General features: G+C 47.7%; 1 protein-coding gene across 1 annotated transcript; it reads left to right on the top strand.

Moving 5' to 3' along the window:
• The first annotated feature begins 52 nt into the window (after positions 1-52).
• Positions 53-27,979, top strand: SPINT2 (serine peptidase inhibitor, Kunitz type 2). Its single transcript, XM_069550650.1, has 7 exons — positions 53-915; positions 20,211-20,381; positions 23,667-23,720; positions 24,942-24,995; positions 25,531-25,692; positions 26,020-26,058; positions 27,335-27,979. The coding sequence occupies exons 1-7, from the start codon at positions 810-812 to the stop codon at positions 27,499-27,501; spliced, it is 753 nt and encodes a 250-aa protein (XP_069406751.1). The 5' UTR covers positions 53-809; the 3' UTR covers positions 27,502-27,979.
• The last annotated feature ends 9 nt before the right edge of the window (positions 27,980-27,988 follow it).

Below are 27,988 nucleotides of genomic sequence, written 5' to 3' on the forward strand. Positions count from 1 at the left end.
GCACTGTTCCTGTCTGGTGATGCGGGAACTGGTCAACGCTGGGGAGGCACTTAGTGAACGTTGGAATTTAGAAAGAAGAAATCCCTTGCCGTCATGGGAAGGCTGAAGCAAGCTGGGCAAAAAGCCCACAGGTGTCCAGTGAGAGCGCGCCTGCACCCTCATTTCCCAGAGGCCAAGTTCAAGAGCGAAGGTGCTCGGACAAGGTCAACAAGCCCAACAAGCCGACGCCCACGGGCAGCAAGAGCCCTAGGGCTCACCCTGCGCCTACCGCCCCGGGCTAGGCCTCACGCGGGGCGGAGCCAATATAAGCCCCGCCCTTACCTCAGCGCCAGGGGCGGGCCCAGGTGCGCCTAGTGAGGAGTACGGCCGCTCAGGTGCAGGCTCTCTGCGCCTGCGCTCTACGCGTCCCGCCTTACCAGGTGCGCCCCGCCCCCTACCTGGCCTTCCACCTTCAACAGCTGCTTCGAGGCGGCCGCCATTACCTCTGGCGCCCACCGAGGGTCTGGGGGTGTGGTGGGGTTCTGAAGGGTAGAGGGAGTCTGGGGCGACTGAGGAGCAGAGAAAATCATCGTGGGCACAGGAAGCAAAGTATCCGCACACCGAAGGACAGAGAAAAGGGCTTCCTGGAGACTTCCTGTGTGGCGAGGGCAGAGGCGCGCCCCGCAGACCCCTACGAGCGCCCGCACCCGAACACAAGGCGCTCCAGTGCGCGTGCGCGTGCGTGGAGAGGGTCTTCCCGCACCTGCTCGCGAGACCCCAACGACCAGAGGCTCGAGGCCTCTCCCCTGGGCTGCCGGGCGGAGTCCGTCATGGCGCAGCTTTCTGAGCCGAGGCGGTGCGGGGTGCTCCTCGCCCTGCTGGCATCGCTGCTCCTCTCCGGGGCTGAGGCGGCCGACGAAGAACGTGGCGTCCACGGTGAGGGCCCGGGCGGGTGTCCTGGGGGTTGTGGAGGGTCGAGAGGCCGAAGGCGGGGCGGTAGGGGCAGGGTGGAGGGGCTAAGTTGGGGAACGAGGAGGGCCGGAGCGAGGTCTGAGCAGGGAGAATTCGCGAGGGAGGAAGTTTGGGGGCGATTGGGTGAAGCTTAGGAGGGTGTAGTGGAGCCAGCCCTGCTGGATTGAACCTTGAGAAAGAGATTCTGGAGCCCCCGAGAGCGAGGGCGGGTGGCAGAGCCGGGCTGGGAAAAGTTTCCTGTAGAGGAGGGAGGAGACTGGCTTAGGGCTGTTCACCAAGAAGGAGTGGCAGTGGCCTTTCCTGTGGCAGGAAGGAGGTGAGGGACCGAACCGAAGACCAGCCTCTTCCTGCCAGCGAAGAAAAAGCCCAAGAAAGCCCGCGGTGGGCGGCCAGCCCCAGAGGACAGGGCTTGGGTTAGGGGACCTGACCTGTTGGCCTGAAGCCTGCACCCTGTGTTTTTGGGTATTGGACCACAGCCTCCTAAGAAATCTTTCTGGGTTCAGTTGCATTAGAGCGCCTCCCAGAACAAAGGTGCTTCTCAGTGATATTCAAAGGAAAAGAAAAGCAAATATGTTGGGAGGGAAAACTTGCACGGGGTGCAAGGGGCGGGGATGGAGCGCTTCTTGGCTTAAGAATATTGGCATTGAGAAGCTGGGCTTGAATTTGTCCTTAGAGGTTGGTGGAGGGTAAGACCCAATTTAAACCTCTAAATTCTTCGGAAGTTCGGCCTGAAAGATCTTTTTGAACAAGTATTGGTTTAACCTTACTTCTGCAGACAAGTACAAGCAGATTTTGAAAATAATCCTCCTGAAAGAAGAATTCGTTGATTCAGCAAAACTTCTTGAGCCCCTGCTATGTGTCAGAGGGCAGTGCTGAAAGCTGTAATACCATTTGTGACTCAGGCAAGCCATGTCCTTGCACTTAGAGAGGTGATACTCTAGTGGGATAGACAGAGACAGGGAATAAACATTTAAATAAAGAGTACTTACCACAGTATTAAATTACTAAGATGTGATTGAACAGGAAGAAGCAGACAAACAGGGATGATGGGGGCACTTTAGCTCATGTTCTCAGGGGAGGTCGCCCTGAGGACAGGGACAGCTGAGCTCTAATGTGAAGAAGGAACAAGTGGCAGTGACACAGAGGCCTCAGGGATGATTGTCCAGTTGGAAGCAATGGAGTACAGGGGCCTTGAGGCTGGAATGAGCTTGGTGGTATTTGAGGAAAAGACTGCCAGCGCGACTGGAGTGTGGAGGGGGAGGTGGGAGATTGGAAGAGGAAGCCAAGTGGGGAAAGCAGACAGGAACCAGGTTACTTTACAGGCCAGCATTTTGGATAGAAAGAGAAAGCACTGGTGTTTGTACACCAAGTCATCTCCTGCGGTGACTTCTGAAGACTGTTATTTTCCCTGTGCCCAAGGCAGAGAGGAAAAAGTGAGTTGAGGGCCTGTGGGGAGAGACTCAGCTCCAGGGAATTAGAAATGCAGGCGTTGATCATTCTTGTGATCTGAACTAGAATTTGTCAGCCCTTCTGGACATTTTTTAGATATACTCCTCAGTACGTGGAATTCTCCAGGCAAGGATACTGGAGTGGGTAGCCATTCCCTTCTCCAGGGGATCTTCCCAACCCAGGGATCAAACCAGGGCTATTGCATTGTAGGCTAGATTCTTTACCGGCTGAGTTAGCCAGGAAACCCATACCTTCCAGTTAGCTGGCCTGGGATTTTTGTCAAAACAGAGTTTGGGGCTAACATCTATTGCTTACTTTGAGCACTTAGGCATTGTTTAATTCTTGAAACCACGTAGTGTGGTGGTGAAGATACAAATCTTGCCTAAGGCCACGCATTAGTAATTGACAAAGCTGGGTCTGGCTACAGAGACCTTTTCTGCTTGTTCCCAGTGGTTTTCCCAGCTGCTGTAGCTGGCTGGACCTCCTGACCTTTCAGAAGTATTCCTATCTGGCTGGGTAAACTAATGCCCTTGCTTATCTGAAGTTCTGTTTGTATGAGAGCTGAATCAACGGCTTATTTGGAGACAAGAAGTAGTTTTTATTCCTCTGCCCACCTTCTGATTGCTTTGATTTTTCTCAGGAAGCAAAGTCATCCACTAAGAGTGAGGTGTTTCTCCAGCCACACACAACTGTGCAGGTACCTCCAGATAAATATAATGGAGGGAGGGGGAGTGTGTAAGGGGGTGATCATAATGGTTGGTCAAAGAACAATCTATGTGAAGATATGAGGGGCTGAGGGGTAGTGGAAAGGTGGTAGGACCAGTGAGTTATTGGACCTGAGGTTTCAAAAAGAATGGACTAGGAAGATAAACTACACTCAGCAGTGAGGGAGACCCATGAAGCTGAGGTTCTGAAAGGTCTAGGGGAGCGGCTGTGGGGAGGACAAGATCACTAGAGGAGAGGAAGTCTAGGAACCAAGAGGCCAGGATGGTTGGAGGAGCACCTATCTGGATACAGAAATCACCAAGAATGGTGATAAGAGCCACAGTGGGAACGACAGGGAGCTAACATCAACGGAGAAACAAGGGGGGTTGAACTGTCAGCAAATGACACACAGGGTGGGGTATGATTTACTCTAAGGACGAGATTCATAACTGGGGTGTTGAGGGTGGAGGGAGAATGGTGTAGAAGCAGTGCCCACTTGCGAGGGCACAAGAGAAGCTATCTCTTCAGGGGCAAGCTGGGTTCAGTTAGGGTAAGACTGTTCAGAGAAGAGATTGAGGGAATGAGAGGTTTTGCTGAAGATAGGCCATGAGTATCAGAGACTCCGGGAGTTGAGGGAAGGGAGATGGCAACAAAACAGGATGCATGGGGATGAAGGGTAACTCGGGAGTCTGGAGCTGGTGTGGTGATAAGCAAGTGGTAGGAGAGTCACGTGGTGTCGAGACAGACAGTGTTGGTGAGGCACTGGGTGGCAGAAGGCAGATAGGAAGGGGTGTGGAATGTAGTGGGCATTTGGAGGCACACCTCTGCAGATGGAGGTGGGGGACAGTTGATACATCTCTGGGTGTTCGTAGCATCCAGGGACAGAGCCAGTCTGCCGTGGAAACACACAGATTATAAACTGGCTGCTGAGACTTCCCTGGTGGTCTAGTGGTTAAGACCCCGCACTTCCCATGCAGGGTCTGGGGTTCAATTCCCAGTCAGGAAACTAAGATCCCACATTCCATGTGGCACAGCCAAAATATTTTAAAGTAAAAAGTAAATAAAACTATTTTAAAAAACCCCACCAAACTGGCTGTTCCCAGGAGGCCTCAGACAGGCTTTATGTGACTTGTTTCTAGAATTGAGAATTTTTTAATATTTTGATTTGGGGCTGTGCCTAAAAAATATGAAGATCTGGCGCAGTGCTCCCACATAGCACCCTGGGGTAGTGCCAAGTACTTCTGGAAAGGACACAGACTGCTCTCTGTGTTTATTCCCCTGGCCTGCCCTCTGTATCTTCTGAGCATTTGAGTTGTGACTCCCACATTAAGAATATGCCCCATTTAGTAAACAAAGGTAGATAAACATAATAGTTTGTAAATTGTACAGTTCAGTGTGTGTAAGTGTGTTGTTATTCTCAGGGAACACCCCTTAACAGGTGGCCACAAACGTGCATGATTTTTATCTCTTCTTGCGTGGTAAGTCCTGGTATTTGGAGTACCTGCAGATATATCATTTTGATCAATACAAGGGCAAATAGTATAATATTCCTTTTCAGAATAGAACCTCAAAAATTCCTTTTGGGAGTGGTCAGTTAAATGTAGTTCCTACTGCCAGTAACTTATACATGAGAACTTGTGTTAATGGTTCCTTGGCTCATAGCCCTTTTTTGATTATTCTTGGGAATTTCCACTGGAAACAAGTGTGGCAGCATTCATGTGAAAGCCTCCAGCGCACTTTGAAGTGATCTTCTGTGTATTTTATTTTATTTATTTATGTTCGGTTGCACTGGGTCTTTGCTGTTGGGCCCCAGCTTTCTCTAGTTGTGGCAGTTGGGGGCTTCTCATTGCCATGGTTTCTCTTGTTGCAGAGCATGGGCTCTAGAGCCTGGGGACTTTGTTGCTCCATGGCATATAGGATCTTCCTGGACCAGGGATCGAACCCATGTCCTTTGCATTGGCAGGTGGATTCTTAACCACTGGACCACCAGGACAGTCCATGATCTTCCATTTGCATCAACTTCTTGAATTAATTAGTTTCTCCAGAACTTTGACTGAAAGAGTGAACTTTCCAGTAAATCTCCAATAAGCATATTAATCACCACTCATTTCTCTTCTCCTCACCCCTATGAATAGTTGTAAACTGGGTAGTCAAAAAGAGGATGAGAGATAAGAGTGAAATTGCAGCTGGTGTTGGTGATCAGCTGAGAGGTCTCCAAAGTGGCATCTTACACTATTTTCATCCTTCATAGAAGCGCTCGTTCTATTTTCAGGAAAGACAGGTTGGTTCCAGGACAGTTTGAAATATTTATTAACTGATTTATTCAACACAAACACCCACCAAGTACCAGGCACAGTTTTAGGCCCTGGAAACAAAGCACTGAATGAAACAGATGGCAACCCCCCCCACCCCCAATCCATGACAGTTACATTGTAATGAGAGGAAGACAATACAATAAATAAACAATGAATAGATACTTGGTAATGAGTACTATAAAGAAAAATACGGTAGGGAGGAAAGATAACTTAGAAATTGGGGATTAACAGATACACATTCAGTTCAGTTGCTCAGTCGTGTCCGACTCTTTGTGACCCCATGAATCGCAGCACGCCAGGCCACCCTGTCCATTACCATCTCCCGGAGTTCACTCAGACGTCCATCGAGTCCGTGATGCCATCCAGCCATCTCATCCTCGGTCGTCCCCTTCTCCTCCTGCCCCCAATCCCTCCCAGCATCAGAGTCTTTTCTAATGAGTCAACTCTTCGCGTGAGATGGCCAAAGTACTGGAGCTTCAGCTTTAGCATCATTCCTTCCAAAGAAATCCCAGGGTTGATCTCCTTTACTATGTATAAAATAAACAATAAGGACCTACTGTGTAGCCCAGGGAACTGTTGGTACTGAAGATATTCAGTATCGTGTAATAACCTACAATGGACAAAAATCTGAAAAACTGAGTCACTTGGCTGTAAACCTGAAGCACTGTAAACAATGATTAAAAAGAGAAAAAAGGAAGGTAAGGTTTGGTGTGTTTAGTGCTAAAAACATGGCCTTTGAGGCTGAAATGTTGATAATACTTAAAGAACATTGAAGGATTTACCTTCAGGCCCACTGAGGGAAAGTGGACCCTTACCCTGGTCAGCATTTGAGAAGTCAGCCTGTAATAGAGAAAGCCAGCCTGTGACGTGTATACCTGTCTCCTGAGTCATTCGCAACACTCAGGCTTGTCTTCAGGTAGTTGGCCAGGCAGCCAAACCTCTGTTTACCATGTCCTGAGGCTGACAGGCTGAATAAGGGATGAGGTAGCCTGTGATTCATGTGAGGCAGGAGAGACCCTGAAGGGGTCACACTGAAATGACTTAATTAACCCCAGGAAGATTTCATGGCCCATTGGTCACTGACTAATAAGGAGTTCACAAATGACCGCAGAAGCATTAGTGTATGGATTATGGACCTCCTTTTTTGATGCTGGTCACAAATGTCGTTTCACTTGTTTCTGACAAGATAATTTTGAAAACTCTAATGAAGGGATGCTGAGGCCCAGGAACTTTGAAGTTAAAGTTACTTGAAAGTTTATTTGAAGCACACTTTTTTATTACTAGGAAGCTATTTTAGAAATGAGGCAAATGTTTGAGATCATCTCACCAGTGGGGTCCTCGGTCCCTGGCTTCAGAAGCCTGTGATTCTTTATCAGTCATTTAGAATCTAGGACATGTTCGGGAAGTGGGGTAGAATAATAGATAGTATAATAGTTTTTGACCTTTCAAAGGGCTACATATATGTCTGTGGTGTTAGTGGGGTGATTAGAGAAAATGTCTAAAAAGTCTCCGGGGGTGGGGGGTGATAATAGAAAAAAAGGTCGGGAAACATTGTTCTAGGTAGATAGCCCATAAGCTATAATCAGTTTCTGAAAAATGGTCCCAGGTTTTAAAAAAGTTAAGAACCCCTGAATGTGAATTAACAGTTCAAAGCCCATGAAAGACTTTGAAACTACTGTTTGAAATTATTCAGAGTGACCACTGTAATTCTAGTTACAGATTTAGGTAAGGGTAGAATTTATAGTCCTGCTTGAGTAATGAATATGAGGTGACAGAGGGTAGGAGTGGTGGCTGGCATTGTGATGATGGTTTATGGAGTGTAAACCTTTATATCTAAATATTTTATATCTAAAATGCCAAGATTTTATATCTAAAACAAGATTTTATGAGTTTTACAATGTAAGTTGGGTTTGTCATTGTAAATGTTCTCTCCTCGTACATACCTAGCAGTTAAAACTATTTAAAATAACTTTAAAGTTTCTGAATTACTTATCCTAATAATGACAACTTCCAGGCACCTGAACCTAGAGGAAGGCATGGGTAGTAATAGCTTTCTGTCTTAGAAGCAGAAGTTCTCAAGTATGTAGAGCCTATCCAGCTAACCAAAACAGGTGGATTTATAGATCACCTTGAAATAAGACTGATTGTGAAATAAATGTCAACTTTGGGATTTGGCCCAGCAGAATTAAAACAGGGGTGAATATCTGCCTCCCCAGTGTTTAGTACCTCTCCACTCACACAGATGTGAGTCTCTCATTCCTTGGTGAAAAGATAACTTGAAGTCAAAATAGGTAACCAACGCATAAAGTGAAGTGAAGTCGCTCAGTCGTGTCTGACTCTTTGCGACCCCATGGACACCAGGCTTCTCCGTCCATGCGATTTTCTAGGCAAGAGTACTGGAGTGGGTTGCCATTTCCTTCTCCAGGGAACTTCCCAACCCAGGGATCAAACCCAGGTCTCTCACATTGTAGACAGACGCTTTACCATCTGAGCCACCAGGCAAATCACGGATAGTGTTTCTTATTTTCTTCTCTCCCACCTCTTAATCTCCCGATATTGTAGTGTTGCAGGACTTCACTGCAGGTGAAAATAAGGAATTTTATACCTTCAGGCAGGCATGCCAGGTGGTTACACAGCAGAAAACCAAAGGGAAAGAGTGATGGTTGGATTGCTTTGATCAACTCACTGACTGGAGTTTGTACTTTGATTTTCTATATCCCCTCTATCCTGTCAGTCACCACCAGTCTGGGCTTCATAAAAATACACTACTTATTCAAAGCTTCGTGCCAAATGTTTTAAGCATTTATAATGGAGTAAAAAATGCCTTTAATTTTTACAACACTCTTAATGATTGGTCCCAGTGTCAAAAAAGTCCCTTCCATTTGAGTCATTTGTTTTTTTTTTTTCATTTGAGTCGTTTTTAAGAGATGCATCTGCAATCCCACAGAATTTATCTCAGTGGGACATATGGGGGGAAAGCCAACTGAATCTCTGCTTTATTACTCAGCAGTGAATTCAGGTTACGTTGAGCAAATGCCCTTTCCCAGACAAGCCGTTGCAAGATAGCCTCTAATACATGGTGCATTCCACAGCAGTAAGCAAAAGTCTAGGTCTCACAAGATGGGACTTACTGCTAACAAACTTGTCAAAAAACATTTTTATATTAACTAGATTTAGAATGGATATTAATCACACAGAGAGGCCTTCAACCGGGGCTGAGTTATATTTATAATGTCCTCAAGTTGGTTCTTCAGCTAACATTCTCAGCTTTCCCTTTAATCTTGAAGGGATTTTAAAGAGAACACTCTCCTGTCTACTACAGAAAATATTTTTGATACAAGATGTGTGGGTTTTTCCACATCAGGCAATTCTCAGCAGACTCAGAATGGGTGTCTGGCAATTTAACTCAGTTCTGAAGCTGCTGGATGTGAGCACAGATCCTGCAGGTTAAGGACTCCGTCTCACAAGACTACCCTTCTCCCTTCAGATGCCAATCAAAGCCCAGGGTTGTCATCTGTCAGTTTCACCAACTTGAAATGTTCCAGGGTTCCCATAACCCTCTCAGATCCAGTTTGCTAGAATAGTCCACAGAACTCAGAGAAACACATTTACCAGTTTATTATAAAGGATACAAATGAATAGCCAGGTGAAGACAGAGGTCTGGGAGGGTCCCCCAGTGTACAAGTTTCTGTCCTTATGGAGTTTGGAGTGAGCCACCCTTCTGGCATGTGGGTGTGTTCACCACCCGTTCAGCTGGGATATTTTATTGAAACTTCATCATGTAGGCATGATTGATTATTAACTCAGACTCCCTGGAGAATAGGGGGTGGGGCTGAAAGATACAACCCTTTAATCTAGGCTTGGTTTTTCTGGCACCCAGTCCCCATCCTTTTTGGGGGCAGGGTGCTGTGCCACACAGCTTGTGGGATCTTAGTTCCCCAATCAGAGGTTGAACCCAGGCCCACTGCAGTGAAAGTGTGGAACCCTCACCACTGGACTGCCAGGGAATTCCCCCAGCCTCTATCCTGAAGTTCCTGAAACTTTGTAGGGCACCCCCAGCCACTAGTCATCTCACTGGCATTCAGTAAGACGATTGTGCCACTCCAGAGATCGCTGGGGTTTTAGTTCTTGTGTCAGAAAACCGAATATTAGAGTAGAGCATGATATGGCACTCAAGAAATTCCAAGGGTTTTAGGAGCTCTCTATCAGGAACATGGGGTGGGGAGAGACCAAATACATATTTCTAATTATGTCACAGATATGATAGGTCTGTAATCAGAGCTTTGCCTTATCAAGCCTCCCAAGAGTCTGATTTAGAAGCCTCTGAAAAAAAAACTTTTTTTAATTAGCCCGACCTAAATCAGAGAATACAGGGCTTGCTGAATTGAAGAATGCTGTGTTTATGCGTTTTCCAGCTTTATTGAGAGGTTTACACATTTTTGTTGTTTGTATTATTGTTTCCTTATTGTGAATGAGGAAATACACGTACAGGGAGGTTAGGAAAGCTGCCCCCACCCCCACCCCTAACCCCAAACAGTGGGCAAATAAGAGGCAGCCAGGGGCTCCTACACACACTGGTCGCTCAGCAGGACAGCTTCCTGCGGGCTCTGTCCTCTAATCTGTCCCCTGCACTTTGGCCAAATGACTTTTCTTACTGTGTCACTTCCTGATACCAGAGCTTTTCCTCATTTCCTTTGTGCCCTGTGTGGCTTACAAGCCCTTTAAATTTAGGGTGTGATTGTAGTAGTTTACCTTGTGTGGTTTTCTTTTTTTCCTTCCGTCCAAGCCAGTCTTGTGGCTCTAACTTAATTGTAAACCCCTGGAGGTCAGGGGCTACCTTCCCAGTGGGTGCCTTCTATGTAGCTACTCAGCTCAGTTTACCTTAGAGGATTCCAACTTATGCCACTGTACTTCCCAGGGTGGCTGTTAAGAACACCCCTTTTCACTCTGAAAAGTGTCTTGATTGGAGGATAAATTGTATGATCACCCCATTTACATAGATGAGCTATTAACCAAACACTGTGTGCTAATTGGTGTTAATTTGCTTCAGTCGTGTCCAACTCAGCGACCCTATGGACTGTACCCCTCCAGGCTCCTCTGTCCATGGGATTCTCCAGGCAAAAATACTGGAGTGGGTTGCCATTTCCTCCTCCAGGGGATCTTCTTAAATCTCCTGCATTGGCAGGTGGGTTCTTTTTACCACTAGTGTCACCTGGAAGCCCCATAACCAGACACTGGTGTGCCTAGTCACTCTATCGTGTCTGACTCTATGACCTCATGGACTTGTGTAGCCTGCCAGGCTCCTCTCTCCATAGGGATTCTCCAGGCAAATCTACTAGGGTGGGTTACCACGCCCTCCTCCTGGAGATCTTCCCAACCTAGGGATAGAACCCTGGTCTCCCGCATTGCAGATGTATTCTTTACCATCTGAGCCACCAGGGAAGCCCAAGAATACTGGAGTGGGTAGCCTATCTTCTCCAGGGGATTTTCCCAACCCAGGGATTGAACCGAGGTCTACTGCATTGCAGATGGATTCTTTACCAGCTGAGCTACCAGGGAAGGGTCAGTCAGTCAGTTCAGTTGCTCAGTTGTGTCTGACTCTTTATGACCCCATGAATCGCAGCATGCCAGGCCTCCCTCTCCATCACCAACTCCAGGAATTCACTCAAACTCATGTCCATCAAGTTGGTGATGCCATCCAGGCATCTCATCCTCTGTTGTCCCCTTCTCCTCCTGCCCCCAATCCCTCCCAGCATTAGAGTCTTTTGCAATGAGTCAACTCTTCGTATGAGGTAGCCAAAGTACTGGAGTTTCAGCTTTAGCATCAGTCCTTCCAATTAACACCCAGGACTGATCTCCTTTAGAATGGACTGGTTGGATCTCCTTGCAGTCCAAGGGACTCTCAAGAGTCTTCTCCAACACCACAGTTCAAAAGCATCAATTCTTCGGCGCTCAGCTTTCTTCACAGTCCAACTCTCACATCCATACATGACCACTGGAAAAACCATAGCCTTGACTAGAAGGACCCTTGTTGGCAAAGTAATGTCTCTGCTTTTCAATATGCTGTCTAGGTTGGTCATAACCTTCCTTTCAAGGAGTAAGCGTCTTTTAATTTCATGGCTTCAATCACCATCTGCAGTTAGTTGCTTACTATTCTCAAGATACTGGGGAATTTAATACATTCATTTCATTACCATGAAAAATGTAACAATTTAAGTAAACAGAAGGGGTGACTGTAATCCACTATCCAGATAAAACTCTGAAAAAAAATAAGTTGTGCATTCACAATACTGCTCAAATTATCCTAAAACATACCGATGAAAAAAAGAAACTGGAAAAGCTTCTGCCTCCTTTAGTCTCTTTTCCCTAAAGGTATATTCACACACATATCTAAAATAAAAGTTAAAAAAAATCATAATATTGCATGTAAACCATTCTTTTGCTTTTGTCTCCCTAGTTCTATACCAGCATATGTGTAGTGTATGTGGATGTCTCACAAGTTACTTCACCAGCCTGAACAGGATGTTCATGAAAATTCAGTGGTGAATTTTCAGCTAATGTAGGTTTGTGGGTAGCAAGCCCTTCGTGAGTATGCTAATAGTTGTCCCTGTTGTTTGAAACTCATAATGGATTCTTCCTAGTTTGCTTTTCGGTACTGAGGAGTGAAGTGTATTCTGTCCTCTTTTTTTTTTTTTTTGGTGTAAAAGTAATATTTTCACATGTCTGAGTATTATTGTAGCAAATCATTTTCTGTTGGCCATTATCCTTTGAATTCTATGTGGCTTTCATGAAATGAGTAGAGCTGGTTTTAGTGATGAAAGGGCGCGTTGTCATAAGAAATGTGAGCCCTCGGAGTCTATGTGATAGCTTCTGACCACACATAGGATTTGCTGAGTTCTGTGACATGACGGGGGAGGAGTAAATGTGGAAAATCTGAGCAGGGTGTTTTTATAAACACTCTCTAAAGAGCTGATTGGCAAACTCCAGCTCGTGGTGACTGCATGCATACAGCCTGCACGCTAAGTATGGCTTCTGCTCTTTTTTTGGTGGTGGGGGTGGCTGTGCCGGGTCTTCATTGCGGCACTTGGGCTTTCTCTAGTTGAAGAGCACAGGTTCTAGGGTGCTCGGGCTTCAGTAGTTGCCGCACCACAGGATCAAACCCATGTACCCTGCATTGGCAAGCAGATTCTTAACTACTGGATCAACAGGGAAGTCCTTAAATAGTTGAAAAAGATCACAAGAATATTTTATGGCATAAAAATTATATGAAATCAATTTTTATTGGAATGCCAGTCGTGGTCATTTATTTCCGTGCTGTAATGACAGAGTTGACTAGTTAGACTGTGTGACCCGTGAAGCTTGAGATAAAGGCAGTCCTTGGTTTGCATGGACACACATGCATGGTACCTGGTCACTGCACGTGTTACTCAGCTCATACACAGCAAAGCATGTAGTTGTGTTATCTCCTTGCTCCACAGAAAATGCGACAGTTTACAAAAATGATCGATCGATAGAGGAAATTGGGCCAAAATAGACCAAAGTGTAGCAAAGAAGACAAGTGATATCGCTGGATGTGAAATTTGGGTTGAGCGTAAGTGGAGTGATCAGAGGATGAGCCAGCTGTGGGAGTGGGCACTGCTGCCGTTCGAGACCGGTGTGCAGCCAGAGGGGCTCACAGGCATGAAGAGAGTAGTTGGGACAAAAAAGGATGGTGTTCTGTGTGTGGAAGTCACGCTCGCCGAACCTTGGACAGAATGCCAGGCAACTCTCCGAGAGGTTTCATGGCATTGATAGAGCAAAGCATGAAAGGTTAGAAGCTGACCCAAACCCAGAGAGAGGTATGACACTTACTCTAAGGTGAACTGAAAAGAAACTGGCCTCGTATCAGTACGTATATGACTAAAGACCTTTGCAAGTACAATTCACACTACTCTTGGTGAGTTTGCTTGCTTCTTTGCTTGCTTGATTGTGTCCGACTCTTTGCAACCCCGTGGACTGTCCAGGCCAGAATACTGGAGTGGGTAGCCTTTCCCTTCTCCAGGGGATCTTCCCAACTCAGGGATTGAACCCAGGTCTCCAGCATTGCAGGTGGATTTTTTACCAGCTGAGCCACAAGGGAAGCCCTTATTTACAAAGTACTTATTTACAAAGAAAATTAACACTTCAATTCTCAAGTTTCTAATGTTTTAACTTACAGTGAACTAAATAAATATTCATTTTGTTATTTTTTATCCTATGCATTTGTAACCCACAGGTTTTTCTTTTTTATCTTAAAGGTCATGGAACAGTCATAATTTTTTCCATTGTTTTGCCTTATTTCACACTGTTCTGGCTGTATTTACTATCTGGCCCATCTTAAAAAAGTGTATTGACGTTTGCTGTAGAGAAAACAGATCGGGGGAAGAAAAGGACCATTTCATGAGTGGGTCCGAGCTTGTGAGATGATCCAGGGCTTTCTTTTTTTTGATCCAGGGTTTTCTTATTAGGAAACAGTGAGGCAGTAAGTTGGTGTTTTTCAGTGTATAACACCCACAGGAGTAAAAAGTGTGTCAAGGACTAGAGTCTCAGGAGCGTTGTTTTTGCTTGTTGTGTAAGTAAGCTGACTCTGAATGGGTATAAAAAACATGAATAAAAGAAAATGCTAAGTTCAAGGTGGTTGTTAATTTAGGGGAGAGAGAACAAGTGGGACTGAAGTGAGGGGCTGCACAAAGGGTTTCAGCTCTGTCATGTTTTGGTCCTTAAAATGTAAGAATTTCATAAAACTGAGAATTCGGTGTACCAGTGTTGTGACATTTTCTGTAATTTTCAAAATATTTGAAATATATTAAACTCTTCAGTAGGGACAGCTGTAACTGTGCATTTCTGAAGAATGATTGGATACCATCTTCTGAGGCCTGTAAAATTAGGTTGGGTTAGTAGTGCCTGGGAGCTTAAAATGTCTGTGATGTCCTTGTTAGAAGGTAGCAGGTCATTCTAGCAGGTAGAGTGAAGTAGAGCACGTCTAAGCCATTGGCTCCTTATTTTGGTTAAAGCTCGAGTGACTTCAGAACCAGAAAAACCTGTTTTCTATGACAAAGACCTGTCTGTTTGGCAATTTTGTAACAGCTAATGTCAAAATGCCTGCCAGGGTTTTGTAATTTAGATTCCTATTTCAGATAATGTGTGACTTTAACCATTTTTGATGCTTTTCCAAGACCGTGTTACTCTTTCCCATTTTTTCGTATTCTGAAGCAAACGTATCCAAATTTGGCGCCCCTCAGCTTTTCCCCGTTTTTTTTTCTTCTTTTTTACCCTCCGTTTTGAAAACTTAACGGAACGTATTTAATTTTGCACTAACATTGTTGAGCATAGAAATAGGACTTGAAACAACATTTTTCATGATTGTTTCCCAAAACTATTCTGAGACCAAAATGTCATCTCTTAACAGTAACAGTTATTAAGGAATAACTTGCTGAAAATTGTCCACCCAAGTCCTCTCAGCCCGGGGCAGTTGTTTGGTATGGTGCTATCAGTGACCCTGTCATTGGGACCATGAAAAGACCTAGCAGAAGGCCTGGCCTCCAGTTGTGATGAAGCCTTGAGGAATGTTTTGGCTTTTAGGCAACTTCAGTTTCCTGTTTTTCCCACTGCCTGTCACTGCAGTTGCTTTTTCTTTCTTTCCATCAAAGGGGTCCTTAAGTTTGTGCCTGAGCTGTCTGATCAGATCAGTTTGATTTCAGATCCAGCTCTGCTGCTTGCTTAGGTTAACCTGCCCAGAGTGTTCTCATTTGTAAAGGGAGGTGGGTGTTACCGCATGAGTCAGTTTTTATCATGACTATTAGAAATAGCGCACATAACGTGCCCGGCATCTAGCTTAGTGAAGGCAGTGAAATGGACTGTCAAGAAATAATCCATGCTCTGCATTTTGATTTTAAGCTGAGTCTACCAAAGATAGTATTCTGACTTTTTGGAAGCTTTTTCTAAGGAAGCTGATAAGTCATGGAAGTCATCTTATATACTAAAGTATTTCTGGCTCTTTGTACAACAGAAGAGAGAATGCATCGATGTGATTTGGAGTGAGGTAAAGAACATGTGACCTGTGTTTCCTAAAGGAACATTCTCTCCTTTGAAACAAAACCAAACAAACAAAAAAAACCTCCTTCATAAGATCATTTCCTTAAGCCTAGAGAGTAAAAATGTGTATCGTAGAAGCCGAAAAGCAATTTAGTTAGGAAAGGCATGCAGCAAAATGGACTCTTCTCCATTCCATTTGACAGGGAGCCTCCCTCCTCACAGAAGGTACTCTGTCTTGACACAGTAGCTGTGTGGTTAAATTTCATCTTGGTCGAACCTAGCTTTGGCCAACTAATCTGCTACTTAGAGCTCTTTTACTTTGTTCGAATTTATTTTAAAAAGAGATTAGCTTCTTTCTGTTTTTATTACAGGAATTTCCAAGTGTACACGAAGTAGTAGAAGCAGGTTTATGAGCTCCCATAGACCATCACTCACCTTCAACAATTGTCAACATTATGTCTTTCCATATATACTACGTCTTTAGTGCAGCAGGTGGGTGTGTTAGTCGTTCAGTCGTGCCTGACTCTTTGTGACCCCATGGACTGCAGCCCACCAGGCTTGTCTATCCATGGGGTTTTCCAGGCAAGAATACTGGAGTGGGTAGCCATTTCCTTCTCCAGGAGATCTTCCGGACCCAGGGATCAAACCCAGGTCTCCTGCACTGCAGGCAAATACTCTATCCACTGAGCTTCTCTTAAACAGACATTTCTAAATTCCCCGGGACAAAAATGAAGCCACCCCCATCCCCTCCTACTCCACCCAAGGAACCTGAAAATAAGGCTGCTTCCAAAACTTAAACCGTGAGATCAGTGTGTGATCATTGACAGCAGATATGAGCAGCTGAGACAGAATGGCCTCTCAGTCCCACAAAGTTCGTAAGGAAGGAACCATCACATCTACAGAAAGAGCGTTCCGGTCAGGAAGCGGCATTGGTTCGTGGCGGCAGTTAGAAAAGTAAGTGTTCAGACGCAGACCTTGACCACGCTCTCTTGACCAATGCGCATCCTGAGCCGTCTCCTGAGAGCCTCTAGTCCACCTGGTAGATCCCAGCAGAGTGGATCTTCATAGGAATCCTCCAGAAAACTGCCTTACTCAGACGCCGAGTGACCTGTTTCATGTCAGCTGGCTTTCCGAGGTCGTATGTTGGCACACATCCACCCTGCTGGACAGTTATTTTCTCAGTTTCCTCAGTGTGCTTTGTTACCAAAATCAGCATCCCTGTGCCTCTTCAGCCCTGGGGCACTAAGAGTGCCTGTCTGAGCCTCCAAAGAAGAGGCCAGATTCCAGGCAGTGTTTATTTCACCAGGGTAGCTACTGTCCATCCCTGGATAAGCTTTCTCCCTCCTCCTCTTTATGCACCCTCAGGTTTCTGTACCTGCACAGAACATCTGGCAGAAGTATCTGGCATCCTTGCTTATGAAAAGCCACCCAATTCCCATTCTTTATACTGTGGTCACCCTTCTGTGGCATCTGACAGTTCCCGGCAACCCTGCCTTGAGCTCCGTTCGGCCCCTCTCAGGTGTTTGTTTCAACTGAGACGTAATTCACAGTCCGCACAGTCAACCCATTTAAAGCATACAATTCCTTTTTCAGGTATTTTTGTTTAAAAGACCATACCTGAAGCTTTTGGAAGTTTTGCTTTTGTTTTAGATTTGAAGGGTTTGTTAACAAAAGAAGCCTTTATTTGTCACACACAATAAACAATTTCAGTATTTAATAGAGGGTTATTTAACTTAATTTTACTACACAGTCATTAAAAGAAAAGAGAAATAGAAACAATAGGGAAGAGTTACAGTGTGTATGTACATCACCAAATTGGGCCCACCAGCATTCAGACCTCAGCAGCGCTGGGAAGTCGCTTGTTAACAGCCGCCTGGAGATAGTGCATCCGCTTTGTTGATGAGGCTGCAAATTGCAGTTTTGGGGGGCTCCCATTTGTAATCCCAGGCTGCAAACTGATATCCTGGTCAGTTTGCCTGCAAAACTTGTAGCTCTGTTTTTAAGTTTTACAATGCTTTTTGTTTCACCTGGTGAGTCACAGGATTTTCTGGACCCAGGGGCTGGCCGAGACCTGCTCCCTCTCTCATCTAAAGTGCCTCTTGACTTGCTGATAACAGTTGGTGTTTTTGAAAGCAGGCGGGTAGTACAGGCAGGGTCAGAAGACAATAGAGGCCTGCTCTCCTGCTTCTGAAGCCTGAACAAGACTGCTTCCATTTTCATTTCCCTAACAGCTGCTTGGGAAGCAAGGACACCAAGCAGTCAGTGGTCTTCAAGGCTCTCAGCTTGGCAGGGCATTGGACAGGCAGCTGCCACACCTCGGCAGCAGTTGGGTGCCTCTGCCCTAATGTTTTCAGTTTGGGGTCATAGGGGCTCCTGTCTGGGTCCTCTCCAGCTTGTCATGTTGATAGCAGTGCTGCTTCTGGCCTTTGACAGCCTGGTGGGTTGGGCAGAAACATACACCAGAGAACTCTTCTGCTGTGTCTTCCCTGGGCCTTGTTGATGGTGTTTGTTTTGTGACTTTGGGCACATTGTCAAAAATGCCTGTTTGGGGTGCACACCCAGCTGGTTCTGGTTGATGCAGTTATATGGACAAAAGGGGTCTGAGCCTCTTTAAAACAACAACAAACAAAACTGATTTGTTATTTATATACCATAAAATCAGTTATTATAGGCATACAACCCAATGGTACATTTACAGAGTTGTACAACCATCCCTACAATCCAATTTTAGAACATTTCCATCATCCCCATTTGCAGTCATTCTCCACCACCCCACCCCCACCCCCACCCCCCAGCACCAGGCAAACACTAATCTTACTTCCTGTCTCTCTTGGTTTGCCTTTTCTGGACATATTGTATGATTCCATTCATATGAAGTGTCCAGATAAGGTACTTTTTAGCTGATGATTTTGGTGATGGTTGCTTGCACATTAACAGAGATTTTTTTTACTTCAGAGTATGCTTTTTCTGCTCTGCTAGTTACCTGTGATTTATTGGAGTTCCTTGGGGATGTTTGTTTGTTTGGCATAGTACCAGCCTTTTTTGCCCGTAGACAGATGTCTTGTGGAACGTTTGGTTTCCTGCCCGCATTTTGGGAGATGCAGCAGAAGCACAGATGCTGCTGTCTCTGCTTTGAAAGGCTTCCGCTCAGTGAGATAAACCTAGCAAGGCTGAGAACAACTGGGGAGAAGTCACTGGCAACATATAACCCAAGTTTTGGGCCCTGGGATGGTTGTGTTTGAGATGTTTAGGAAGCGCCCTGTGCTGGGCCTTAGGCAGGTTGCAATTCCCTTATGCAAGAAGGCAGAGATGTAGGACTTCCCTGGTGGCTCAGATGGTAAAGCGTATGCCTATAATGTGGGAGACCTGGGTTTCATTCCTGGGTCGGAAATGGAGAAGGAAATGGCACCCCACTGCAGTACTCTTGCCTGGAAAATTCCGTGGACGGAGGAGCATGGTAAGCTACAGTGCATGGGGTTACGAAGAGTCGGACACGACTTCAGTTCACTTCAGAGATGTAGGAGACCAGGGTGGAGGCAGAGGTGATGTAGGTTCGTGATCCCAGAAAGGGGTGACATGGGAGTGCAGAGCAGACACTGAACCACACGATCAGGTGACTTCCCTTTTCAGGTTGCTTTCAACCCTCCCAATTCCTCCAGAAGAAATGGTCATTCTAGTAGAGGTATTGTCTCCAGCACTTGTTTATCTCTCCCTTTTCAAGAGAGAGAGCAGAGGGACTTCCCTGGTGGTCCAGTGGTTAAGAATCTACCTTTCAGTGCTGGGGACATGGGTTCAATCCCTGCTCTAGGAGGATCCCATGTGCTATGGGGCAGCTAAGCCCACGCACCATAACTACTGAGCCCGCACTCTAGGGCCTGTGAGCCTGACATGAGATGCCTAAGCCTTGCACCTAGAGAGTAACCCCTGCTTGCCACAACCAGGGAAAACCCGCCTGCAGCAACAAAGACCCAGCTCAGCCAGAAATTAATTAATATTTAAAAAGAGAGCGAGCAGATCTCTAGGCTTTCTGTAGACAAATGTATCTGGCTGGAATTTTATAACTTTGTTCTGTTTCCCTTGTACCGAAGCGGGGCTAGATTTGGAGGCACCTTGTAACTCCAGACCATCAAGATAGGAGCCATTATAAACGCTGGAAGAAAGGAGCGACCTGAGTTGCCTTTGAAGGGTTGGCGGTGGGGGGAACTAACATTCGGGAGCTTCTTTCTGAGGCTCTAGTGGTAACTCGACTGTGAAGTGGCCAGTCTTGGCAGAGAGTAGATAGGAGAAGTTAGGAAAGGTCCTTCTGGGTTGCTAAGAGCACCATGCTGTGCGCGTCCTTCCTGACCAGCTCTAGCCTTTGAGTGCTAAGCTCCCCTTGGCCCGGTGAGACAGGCACATATCCAGAAGGATCCTGCTGCAGTCTGGTGTTTTGCCTCTGAAGTCCAGCTTCTGTACTGGGTGGGTGTGTGTCTGATAATGGGGCAGGGGCAGTATCAGCACACAACTGACATTCAGTGCAGTTGGGTAGTCGGTATCTTTGTTGTTAGATGATGCCTTTTTTTCCTATACAAAGAAGGAATCCCTAAGCAGGTCTGATGGCGACACTTCAGAAATGGCTCACAGAGGAGCTGCTGGGACTTAACGCTCTGGAAAGCTGTAGGCCTCTTCCTCCAGGGCTGTGTGTGTTCTCTCTTGCCTGAATTGCCCTGCTAAGCATGGTCTCTGGTTGTGTTCTAGATTTTTGCCACCTTCCCAAGAAAGTGGGAAGATGCCGGGCCTCCTTCCCTCGGTGGTGGTACAATGTTACTGACGGATCCTGCCAGCAGTTTGTGTATGGAGGCTGTGACAGGAATGACAATAATTACATGACCAAGGAGGAGTGTCTTGCGAAGTGTGCTGGTGTCACAGGTAAGACAGTGCTGTTGGGGAGGTTTTATCACCTGTTGCTGTTTCTCGGTCATTAAGCTGTGTCTGACTCTTTGAGACCCCATGGACTGCAGCACACCAGGCTCTTCTGTCCTCCACTATCTCCTGGAGTTGGCTTAAATTCATGTCCACTGAGCTGGTGATGCCATCTAACTGTCTCATCCTCTGCCTCCTCCTCTTTGCCTTCAGTCTTTCCCAACATCAGGATCTTTTCCAGTGAGTCGGCTCTTTGCATCAGGTGGCCGAAGTATTGGAGTGTCACCATCAGTCTTTCTAATGAATGTTGAGAGTTGATTTCCTTTAGGATTGACTGGTTTGTTCTCCTTGTTGTTGAAGGGACTCTCACGAGTCTTCTTCAGCACCACAATTCGAAAGCATCAATTCTTTGGCATTCAGCCTTCTTTATGGACCAACTCTCACATCCATATGTGACTATTGGAAAAACCATGGCTTTGACCATATGGACCTTTGTCAACAAAGTGACGTCTCTACTTTTAAAAAATACATATTTATTAATTTGTCTGCATCAGGTGTTAGTTGTGGCACGTGGGATCTAGTTTCCTGACCAGGAATCAAACCTAGACGCCCTGCACTGGGAGCGCTGAGTCCTAGTCACTAACCACCAGGGAAGTCCCGGAGTTTGCTTTGTAACACGCTGTCTAGGTTTGTCATAGCTTCCCTTCCAAGGAGCAGGCGTCTTTTAACTTCGTGTTATCTCGAGACACCTTATTAACTGGGTCGTAGGTGTCTTTTGCTCTTTGCTAGTTCTTCATGGCTGAAACTGGGAGATATTTTTAAAAGCAGAAGAAGCTGGCCCAGTGTGAAGGTCACACACACACGGCGGTTTCACGGCGGTACCCTTCCCCCTCTTCTAGAGCCAGGGGAAGGGGGATACAACTGCTTCTCCCCCCCAGCATCCTTCCTCCCACTAGTGAATGCACATTCCACGCCACGCCAGGTCTGCTCAGACAGGCAGCCCCCTTGTGCCCTGGGCCTTTGGGTTATTTTTACCTTTGGAACAAATGACTTAAGGAGCTCAGCCAGCCAGCCGAGTAATGAATCAAGTTAAAACTAGAACACACTTCTGGAATCCATCCTTGTCCCAGTCTTCAGTGAGGACTTCTGTGCAGTCACATTGACCCTGTGAGCCTCCCAGTTTAAATAAAAACCTAAGCCCCACCACAGCATGTGCCAGCTCTGAACACAGCCTCGGGGGACTCCTTGAGACCTGATGGCAGTGAGATGTTGGCCCTCTGGGGCCTGATCCCTCCCAAGTGTTCCAGAGACCTGAGGATTTGGCCAGCCAAACTGTCTGTTAAAGATTTTCACTGGCTGCTTCTTTCATTGTCATGGGACTTCTTACATCCTTTCCTGACAGCTTGGCATCGCTGGTAGCACCTGGATTGTGATTCTGGGTCAGAAAGTGCTTGTGGCACCCTCAGCGCTCACAGCCCCGCCACCCGGGAGCCTGCGCCAAGCGTTTGTATCTCCTCCTGCACTGGCTGTACCCTCTGTTGGCTTTGAGCTCTGCATTCAGAAATCACATAAGTGAATTAAAGTTATGTGCGTAAAGAGAGGACAGCAGCAGTGGCCTTGGCTGTGGCCTGAGGTTTATAGCAGCGCCCAGGCGCACGAGCCCAGCTGAGACCCAGTGCCTAGAGGAGTGTTTTACTCATCTTTATGTGCCCAGCAAGTGCTCAGCGCTCAGCACGTGTCTGGAGAGCCAAGGGGGCTGGTACTATTTTTGGATTGTGAGTGAGCCCCTCATTTTTTAGGGGGTGACTGGCAATCTCACCAAATGGTGAGTAAGGAAAATACCATTTATTGTATGTAATTTTCTGTTACAAGCTGTGATCCAGTGCCGGGGAAGGAATTAAGAGGAAATGTTTTTTGCTACCTTTCCTGTCCTCTCCCTATCAAGAGTTCACAGTATGGGACTTCCCTGGTGATCCAGTGGTTAAGATTTCACCTTGCAGTACAGGGGCATGAGTTCAATCCCTGGTTGGGAGGCTGAGATCCCATATGCCTCCTGGTCCAAAAAACCAAAGCGCATAAAACAGAAGCAATATTGTAACACATTCAATAAAGACTTTGAAAATGGTCTACATTAAAAAAAAAAAATAGAGTTGACAGTAGCAAATGCACATGCCGTTCTGGTTACTCCTTGGTTTCTCGAGGGGGAGTTCAGTTTTAAGAACACAAGCAGTGAACAGCGGACATAAGATGGAATGTCTCTGCTGAGGGCCATGGGGTGTAGTGTTTTGCTGGCAGAAGGCAGACAGCTGTCTTCCTAAAGGTCAGAGTCTGGCCCCAGCCTGGAGGTCCCAGAAAACCCATTTGCTGGCACCTGAGCATGGCTGCACGACACAGCTCCTGAGGCGTTCTCTCGTGAGTCTGCAAGGAGAACTGGAACTGCCAGGGCGACGACTGGGCAACAAGTCACTCACGGAGGCCTTGCCAGCAGATTCCCTCCCAGGCAGGCGAGCTCTGCGGGGAGCCGAATGAGAATGACAGTTCATTACCAACCGATTAATTAATTATAATGAGAACCAAAGCCGCTGAAGGGACCTGACTCTCCCATGTAGTCTACGCTTTATTCTGCGTAGACAGAGCTCAGCCAGATTCCCAAAAGATTGCTTGATGAGGGCTGGGGCGGGGCCAGGAGAGCTGGTTTGTATGCGAGTGTGCAGTGGCATCAGGTTAGACCAGCCCCACGCCTCTGCACAGGGGAGGGCTCCTCCCTCCTGCACCCTGCCAGCCCTCCCTTTTTTGCACTTCCTTAAATGGCTAGCCTGTCCACCCACCCTCTTAGCTTTGTGTGTGTGTGAGAGAGAAAATATACATAGCATACAATTGACCATGTTAACAGCTTTAAGTGCATGGGTTGGTGGCAGGAAGTGCGTGCATTCCCAGTGCTGAGCATGCCCTTCAGTTTTTAATTCACTTCGTGAGTTAATACAGTTCAACAGGTTATTTGGCCCTGGAAGCCATTCTGTCTTATTATAATGTCACTTCACACGTCTTTGCTTTGATTTCCAGCTGGTTGATCTTAATGTTTAACCCACAAGGACAGTCTTGGTTCCTTATTTTCCAAGTTCTGGCAGGTTTGTGGTCCAGCATGCACTCTGAAGGGCCCACATAAAGGAGAAATGGGAGTCTGTGAGAGGCCCACAGGACCAGGCCTGCTCAGGGATGCAGTCTGTTTTGTTTCACCAGCGATCTTAGAGGTGCCCTTTCTCACTGTGCTGTTTGTTTGTCCCCTTGCAGAGAACACCACTGATGAGCGGACCAGGGATAAAGCAGATTCCTCTGTCCCAAGTGGTAGGTTTTAAAAAAGACCCGAGATGGAATGAGGACCATCCAGATGGCTAATATGAAAGGACGTTTGTCATTTGGGAGTTATACCAGGGCTTCCTCCTCCTGGTTCTGTTGACGCAGGATTGGCAGGCTGGGGCTGCCAGCTTCTGGCTCCTGGCCGCCTCCTCACGCTGGGGAGTTCGCATTGTCCTGCAGACAGGAAGGGCTGAGGGACTCCACAGTGCTCCCTCCTGGGGGCGGGGGTGTGCTACCGCTGCACGTGGCTCAGGCTTCAAGTCTTCACTGCCCATCCCCACTCCTTGCCGCTTCTCCTTTGCTCTCTGTCATCCTTGCCGGTCCATCTCCCTCCCTGTGCTGAATCCTCTGTCCTCTGCCACCCCGCCTCCCTTCCCACTGCAGTCCTTGATCTCTTTGTGTTAGCTTGCTTTGTAGTGCTGAGAACAGCTGCCCCATTCTTTGTTTATGCTTAAAGGACTCTGCCTCAGGAGCCTGGGGTGAGTGGCCCAGATGCACCAGCAAGGCCAGTCCCCAGGCAGTGGGTTCTGCCGGTGGAGTCCTGCTGTGGAGGGAGGGAGTCCGCCCTCACCCCCTTTGAGGATGGCCCCAGTCAGCCAGTGGCCATACACTGGTTGCAGTCTTGATTCTGGTCCTTTGACTCTGGCCTCAGCGCCCACATGCGAGTAACCATTTATTAGTTTAGCAGTCAACCAGTTGGCAGAATGCTGAGAGTTAAGGTTAGAGGCACTTTCCAGTTTCCATAGGCTAGGATTCCTGTGACTCCTGGCTACCGCTTTGCCTGGGTTCATTGTTTATTCTCGAACTGGCCTCTGCGAGGTCATCCAGAGCCATGGGGCACTGGATTCATAACTCTGGTGTCTGTCCTGTTTCAGAAGAAAATTTCCCCAAGAGAATAAGTGACCTCCTATACCTCTGGTCTTTCTCATCAACCCAGAAATTGTGGCTGGGATTGGTTTCCATAGTAACCCCTGACCTGCCGAGCAGGCACCCCCGTCCAGCCATGTGCTGGAGGCGCTGTAGAGCGCATTAGGACTGAGAGGTGATGAGCAGAGCTGCCCACGCAGAGGGACTCCACTCCCTCCCTTCCAGGTGCCAGAGAGTCCACGCTCCCTCAGTGGGCCCCTTTCGACTCAGCCCCAGCTAGGTCACATGTCCTGTGTCCATTCCGGCCTCCCTGACGTGGAGACATGGATGTTTGTGTTTCAGTTCCCAGAAGGCAGGATTCTGATGACCTCTCCGGTGATATTTTCAGCTATGAAGGTACAACTTTTTAAAAAACACGTTTTCTTACTTAGTTGGGAATTGAGACACACTTGAGGGTTTCTATTAAGGATATGGTGGAGCAGGGCTTCCCGACCTTTCCTGGGTACTAGGACTCGAGAGGATGCCCCGGGGCACAGGAAGCAGGGTGGGCCCACAGCATGCCCTTGGAGAAGTTTGCCCTGCCTGCCAGCAGCTGCGCTGTGGGGCAGGTAACTAGCTCTACCCCCGAGCCCTGAGATTGAAATGAGTGGCCTGGTTCAGACCTTTCAGAGCTCACACAGATTGAGTGCCTACAACAGTCACTGACATAGAGTAACCTCCATAACCGTAGTCTGGTTATGCTACTGTGTAAAGAGAGAGGCATCTGAAAATGTGGGCCAGACTGGCCATGCCTGCAATTAACCAGTTTCTTTTAGCAGAGAGAGGTTTTCCCCATGGGCCAGCAGCCATATGATTGCTTAGGAGCATTCCAGCTCCAGTCACCTCTCCTGGGCCCTGCTAATTCGTGCCCCTTGGGCTGTCTCGCTCCCAGAACACTGCATTGCCAAGGCCGTCACTGGGCCTTGCCGCGCAGCCTTCCCACGTTGGTACTTTAATGCCGAGGAGAACTCTTGTGATAACTTCATCTACGGAGGATGCCGGGGCAATAAAAACAACTATCGCTCCAAGGAGGAGTGCATGCAGCAGTGCTTCGGTGAGTCTGCCTAGGGCCTCAATCCAAGACACAGCCATGGGCAGGGGGACCCTCCCAGGAGGACCCAGTCCCTCTCCTTGTCCTCTGGACTCTTATCCTCACCTTTTTCTGACTCCCTAGTAGGGAGGGGGTGGCTTTGGCCCCAGCTGTTGGGCAGATATGTCCCTACTGGGGTGGCAAGGCCTCAGAACCCTCTGAAGAACTGGAAGAAGTCGCTTAGCTAGAGCTCCCCTTGAAGGCCCAGGACCAAGGGGAGGCCTCTCGTGGCTGCCACTCTGAGCAAAGGAGGGCTGAGAGCTGACCTCAGGGTTGTGTGTTTTCTTCCAGGCAAGCAGTTGTATCCTGCCCTGCCCCTCGGCAGTAAAGGTAAATGGCCTCTTGCCCCTCTCCACCTGCCTGCCTTGGCTGAACTCGGCTGTCTTTGTGGCCTCATGTTGTCTTGGACACGTCATCCTTCACTGTCCACATCTTTTGTTAAAAAGCCACGTTTCTGCATGAGAATGGCTAGGCGGCTTGGAACGTGCTGTAGACGTATGTCCCATGGTGCGGCTTACATAAACGGGGGTTAGAAATGTGGTCGTCTCTTCCCCACAGCCCCGAGGGCGACCGAGGGACACTTCCTCCTGCTTAGGCATGCGGGACCTGCAGCACTCAGGCCTGAGATTAAGTGCAGGTTGGGGGAGCTTTGCCGCCCTGGTGTGTTCATCGCTGGCCTTGGGTGGCACCGAGGAGCGCGGAGCCCTCGCAGTGGGTGGGCCCCAGCCCCCAGCAGCGCTGTTGTCCCCACCCAGGCTGGTCTGGCAAGGAGGCTGGGCCTTCTCTCGCTTTTGTCTCTGATTCTGAGCCCTAATCATGGATGATAGTGTTTGCACAAAAGACTTGCCATGCTGGTTTGGCCGCTTTCCACCTGTTTCCTGTTCAGACCTGGCCTGTGTGTCTGCCCCCCTTTAGAAAAGGGATGAAGCTGGAACCTGGTTGGCCAGGCATCGGGGTCTGGAGGGTGGGAGATGGGGAGGGAATTAACCTTGTCTGGTTCTGCAGCTACACGGGGAGAGGTAGCTGGGCAACTGCTACCAGACCGCATTTCTTAAGGGGAGCCTCGCCTGAAGAAAAAGCCTCTTAATTGACCCGTGGGACTGCAGTGGGGCAACCACTGCCAGATTTGTCTGGGCAATTAGGAGTGTGAGGGTCCCCTCCTGGCCCTGCTCCGAATAGACCCGTGCCCATCCCTCGTTCCACAGGCCACCACCCCAGCAACCTGCCGGGCCACATCTTTCTCTGGGCTGGTTGGGGGAGGGGCGTGTTTATACACCCACGCCAGAGATGGGTGCTTTTCCTGTACAGGTTGCCCCAGAGAGGTGGTAGGGAGATAGAGTTGAAGTGAGGATATTTTGTTGTTCAAAAAGAAGAAACACAAATAGCCACTCTGTGTGCACCTCGCATAGCACCTCCAATTTTTAGAAACCTATTTCTCAAGACTGTAGGGACTCTCTTGAGGACTCGACTTCCTGTCAGGCTTCCTGGGTTGGGGCGGGGGGACATGTGGCCCAAGGGCTGTTGGTCCTCCTCCTGAGCTCCCGAGGACACCGGTTGTGGCCCCCTGGTCCCCGCCCAAGTTCTGAGGCCTCTCTCTCATCCACAGTGGTGGTCCTGGTGGGGCTGTTCGTGATGGTCCTGATCCTCTTGCTGGGAGCCTCCGTGGTCTGCCTGATCAGGGTGGCGCGCAGGAACCAGGAGCGCACCCTCCGCACCGTCTGGAGCTCTGGGGATGACAAGGAGCAGCTGGTGAAGAACTCTTACGTCCTGTGAACCCCCGCTGCCAAGGGGCTGCCCCCCAACCCCCTGCTGATGAGAATCTGGGAAGGGAGGGGAGACAAGTGTCGACGCGTGCGTGCTTTTTCAAATAGAGCGATTGATTTGTACTTGCACGATCATTAGGGCTTTTGGTCTGTTTGTTCTTCCAGAAGGTGAGAGGGCTGCTCCCTGGCCGACCAGATGGGTTTGCTTTAGAAGTCCTCTCAGTGAAGCTCTGTGCACAGTGCAGGTGGTCTGGCCTCCACCCGAGTCGGTTCCTCTTCGATTTCTTCCTTTGCTCCAGGTGTAGTTTTCTTCGCTTATGTTGAATCCTGTTGCCTCCTTTCCCATCACAAAAGTGATGTTTTCAGAGTTTGTTTGTTGTTGTTTTTTTAAGTAAGCAGAAACATGGCTTTTTTTATTATTAGGATTCTGAAAGGAAGAAAGTAAAATGTACAAGTTTAATAAAAAGGGGCCTTCCCATTTAAAAATATTCAGCATG

The sequence above is a fragment of the Ovis canadensis genome, chromosome 14, assembly GCF_042477335.2.
Source record: "Ovis canadensis isolate MfBH-ARS-UI-01 breed Bighorn chromosome 14, ARS-UI_OviCan_v2, whole genome shotgun sequence".
Lineage (NCBI taxonomy): Eukaryota > Metazoa > Chordata > Mammalia > Artiodactyla > Bovidae > Ovis > Ovis canadensis.

Coding starts and splice junctions, on each gene's coding strand:
- SPINT2 (XM_069550650.1), top strand. CDS start 810: ATGGCGCAGCTTTCTGAGCCGAGGCGGTGCGGGGTGCTCCTCGCCCTG. Junction 20,382..23,666: donor GAAGTGTGCTGGTGTCACAG/GTAAGACAGTGC, acceptor GTCCCCTTGCAG/AGAACACCACTGATGAGCGG. Junction 23,721..24,941: donor AGATTCCTCTGTCCCAAGTG/GTAGGTTTTAAA, acceptor TTTGTGTTTCAG/TTCCCAGAAGGCAGGATTCT.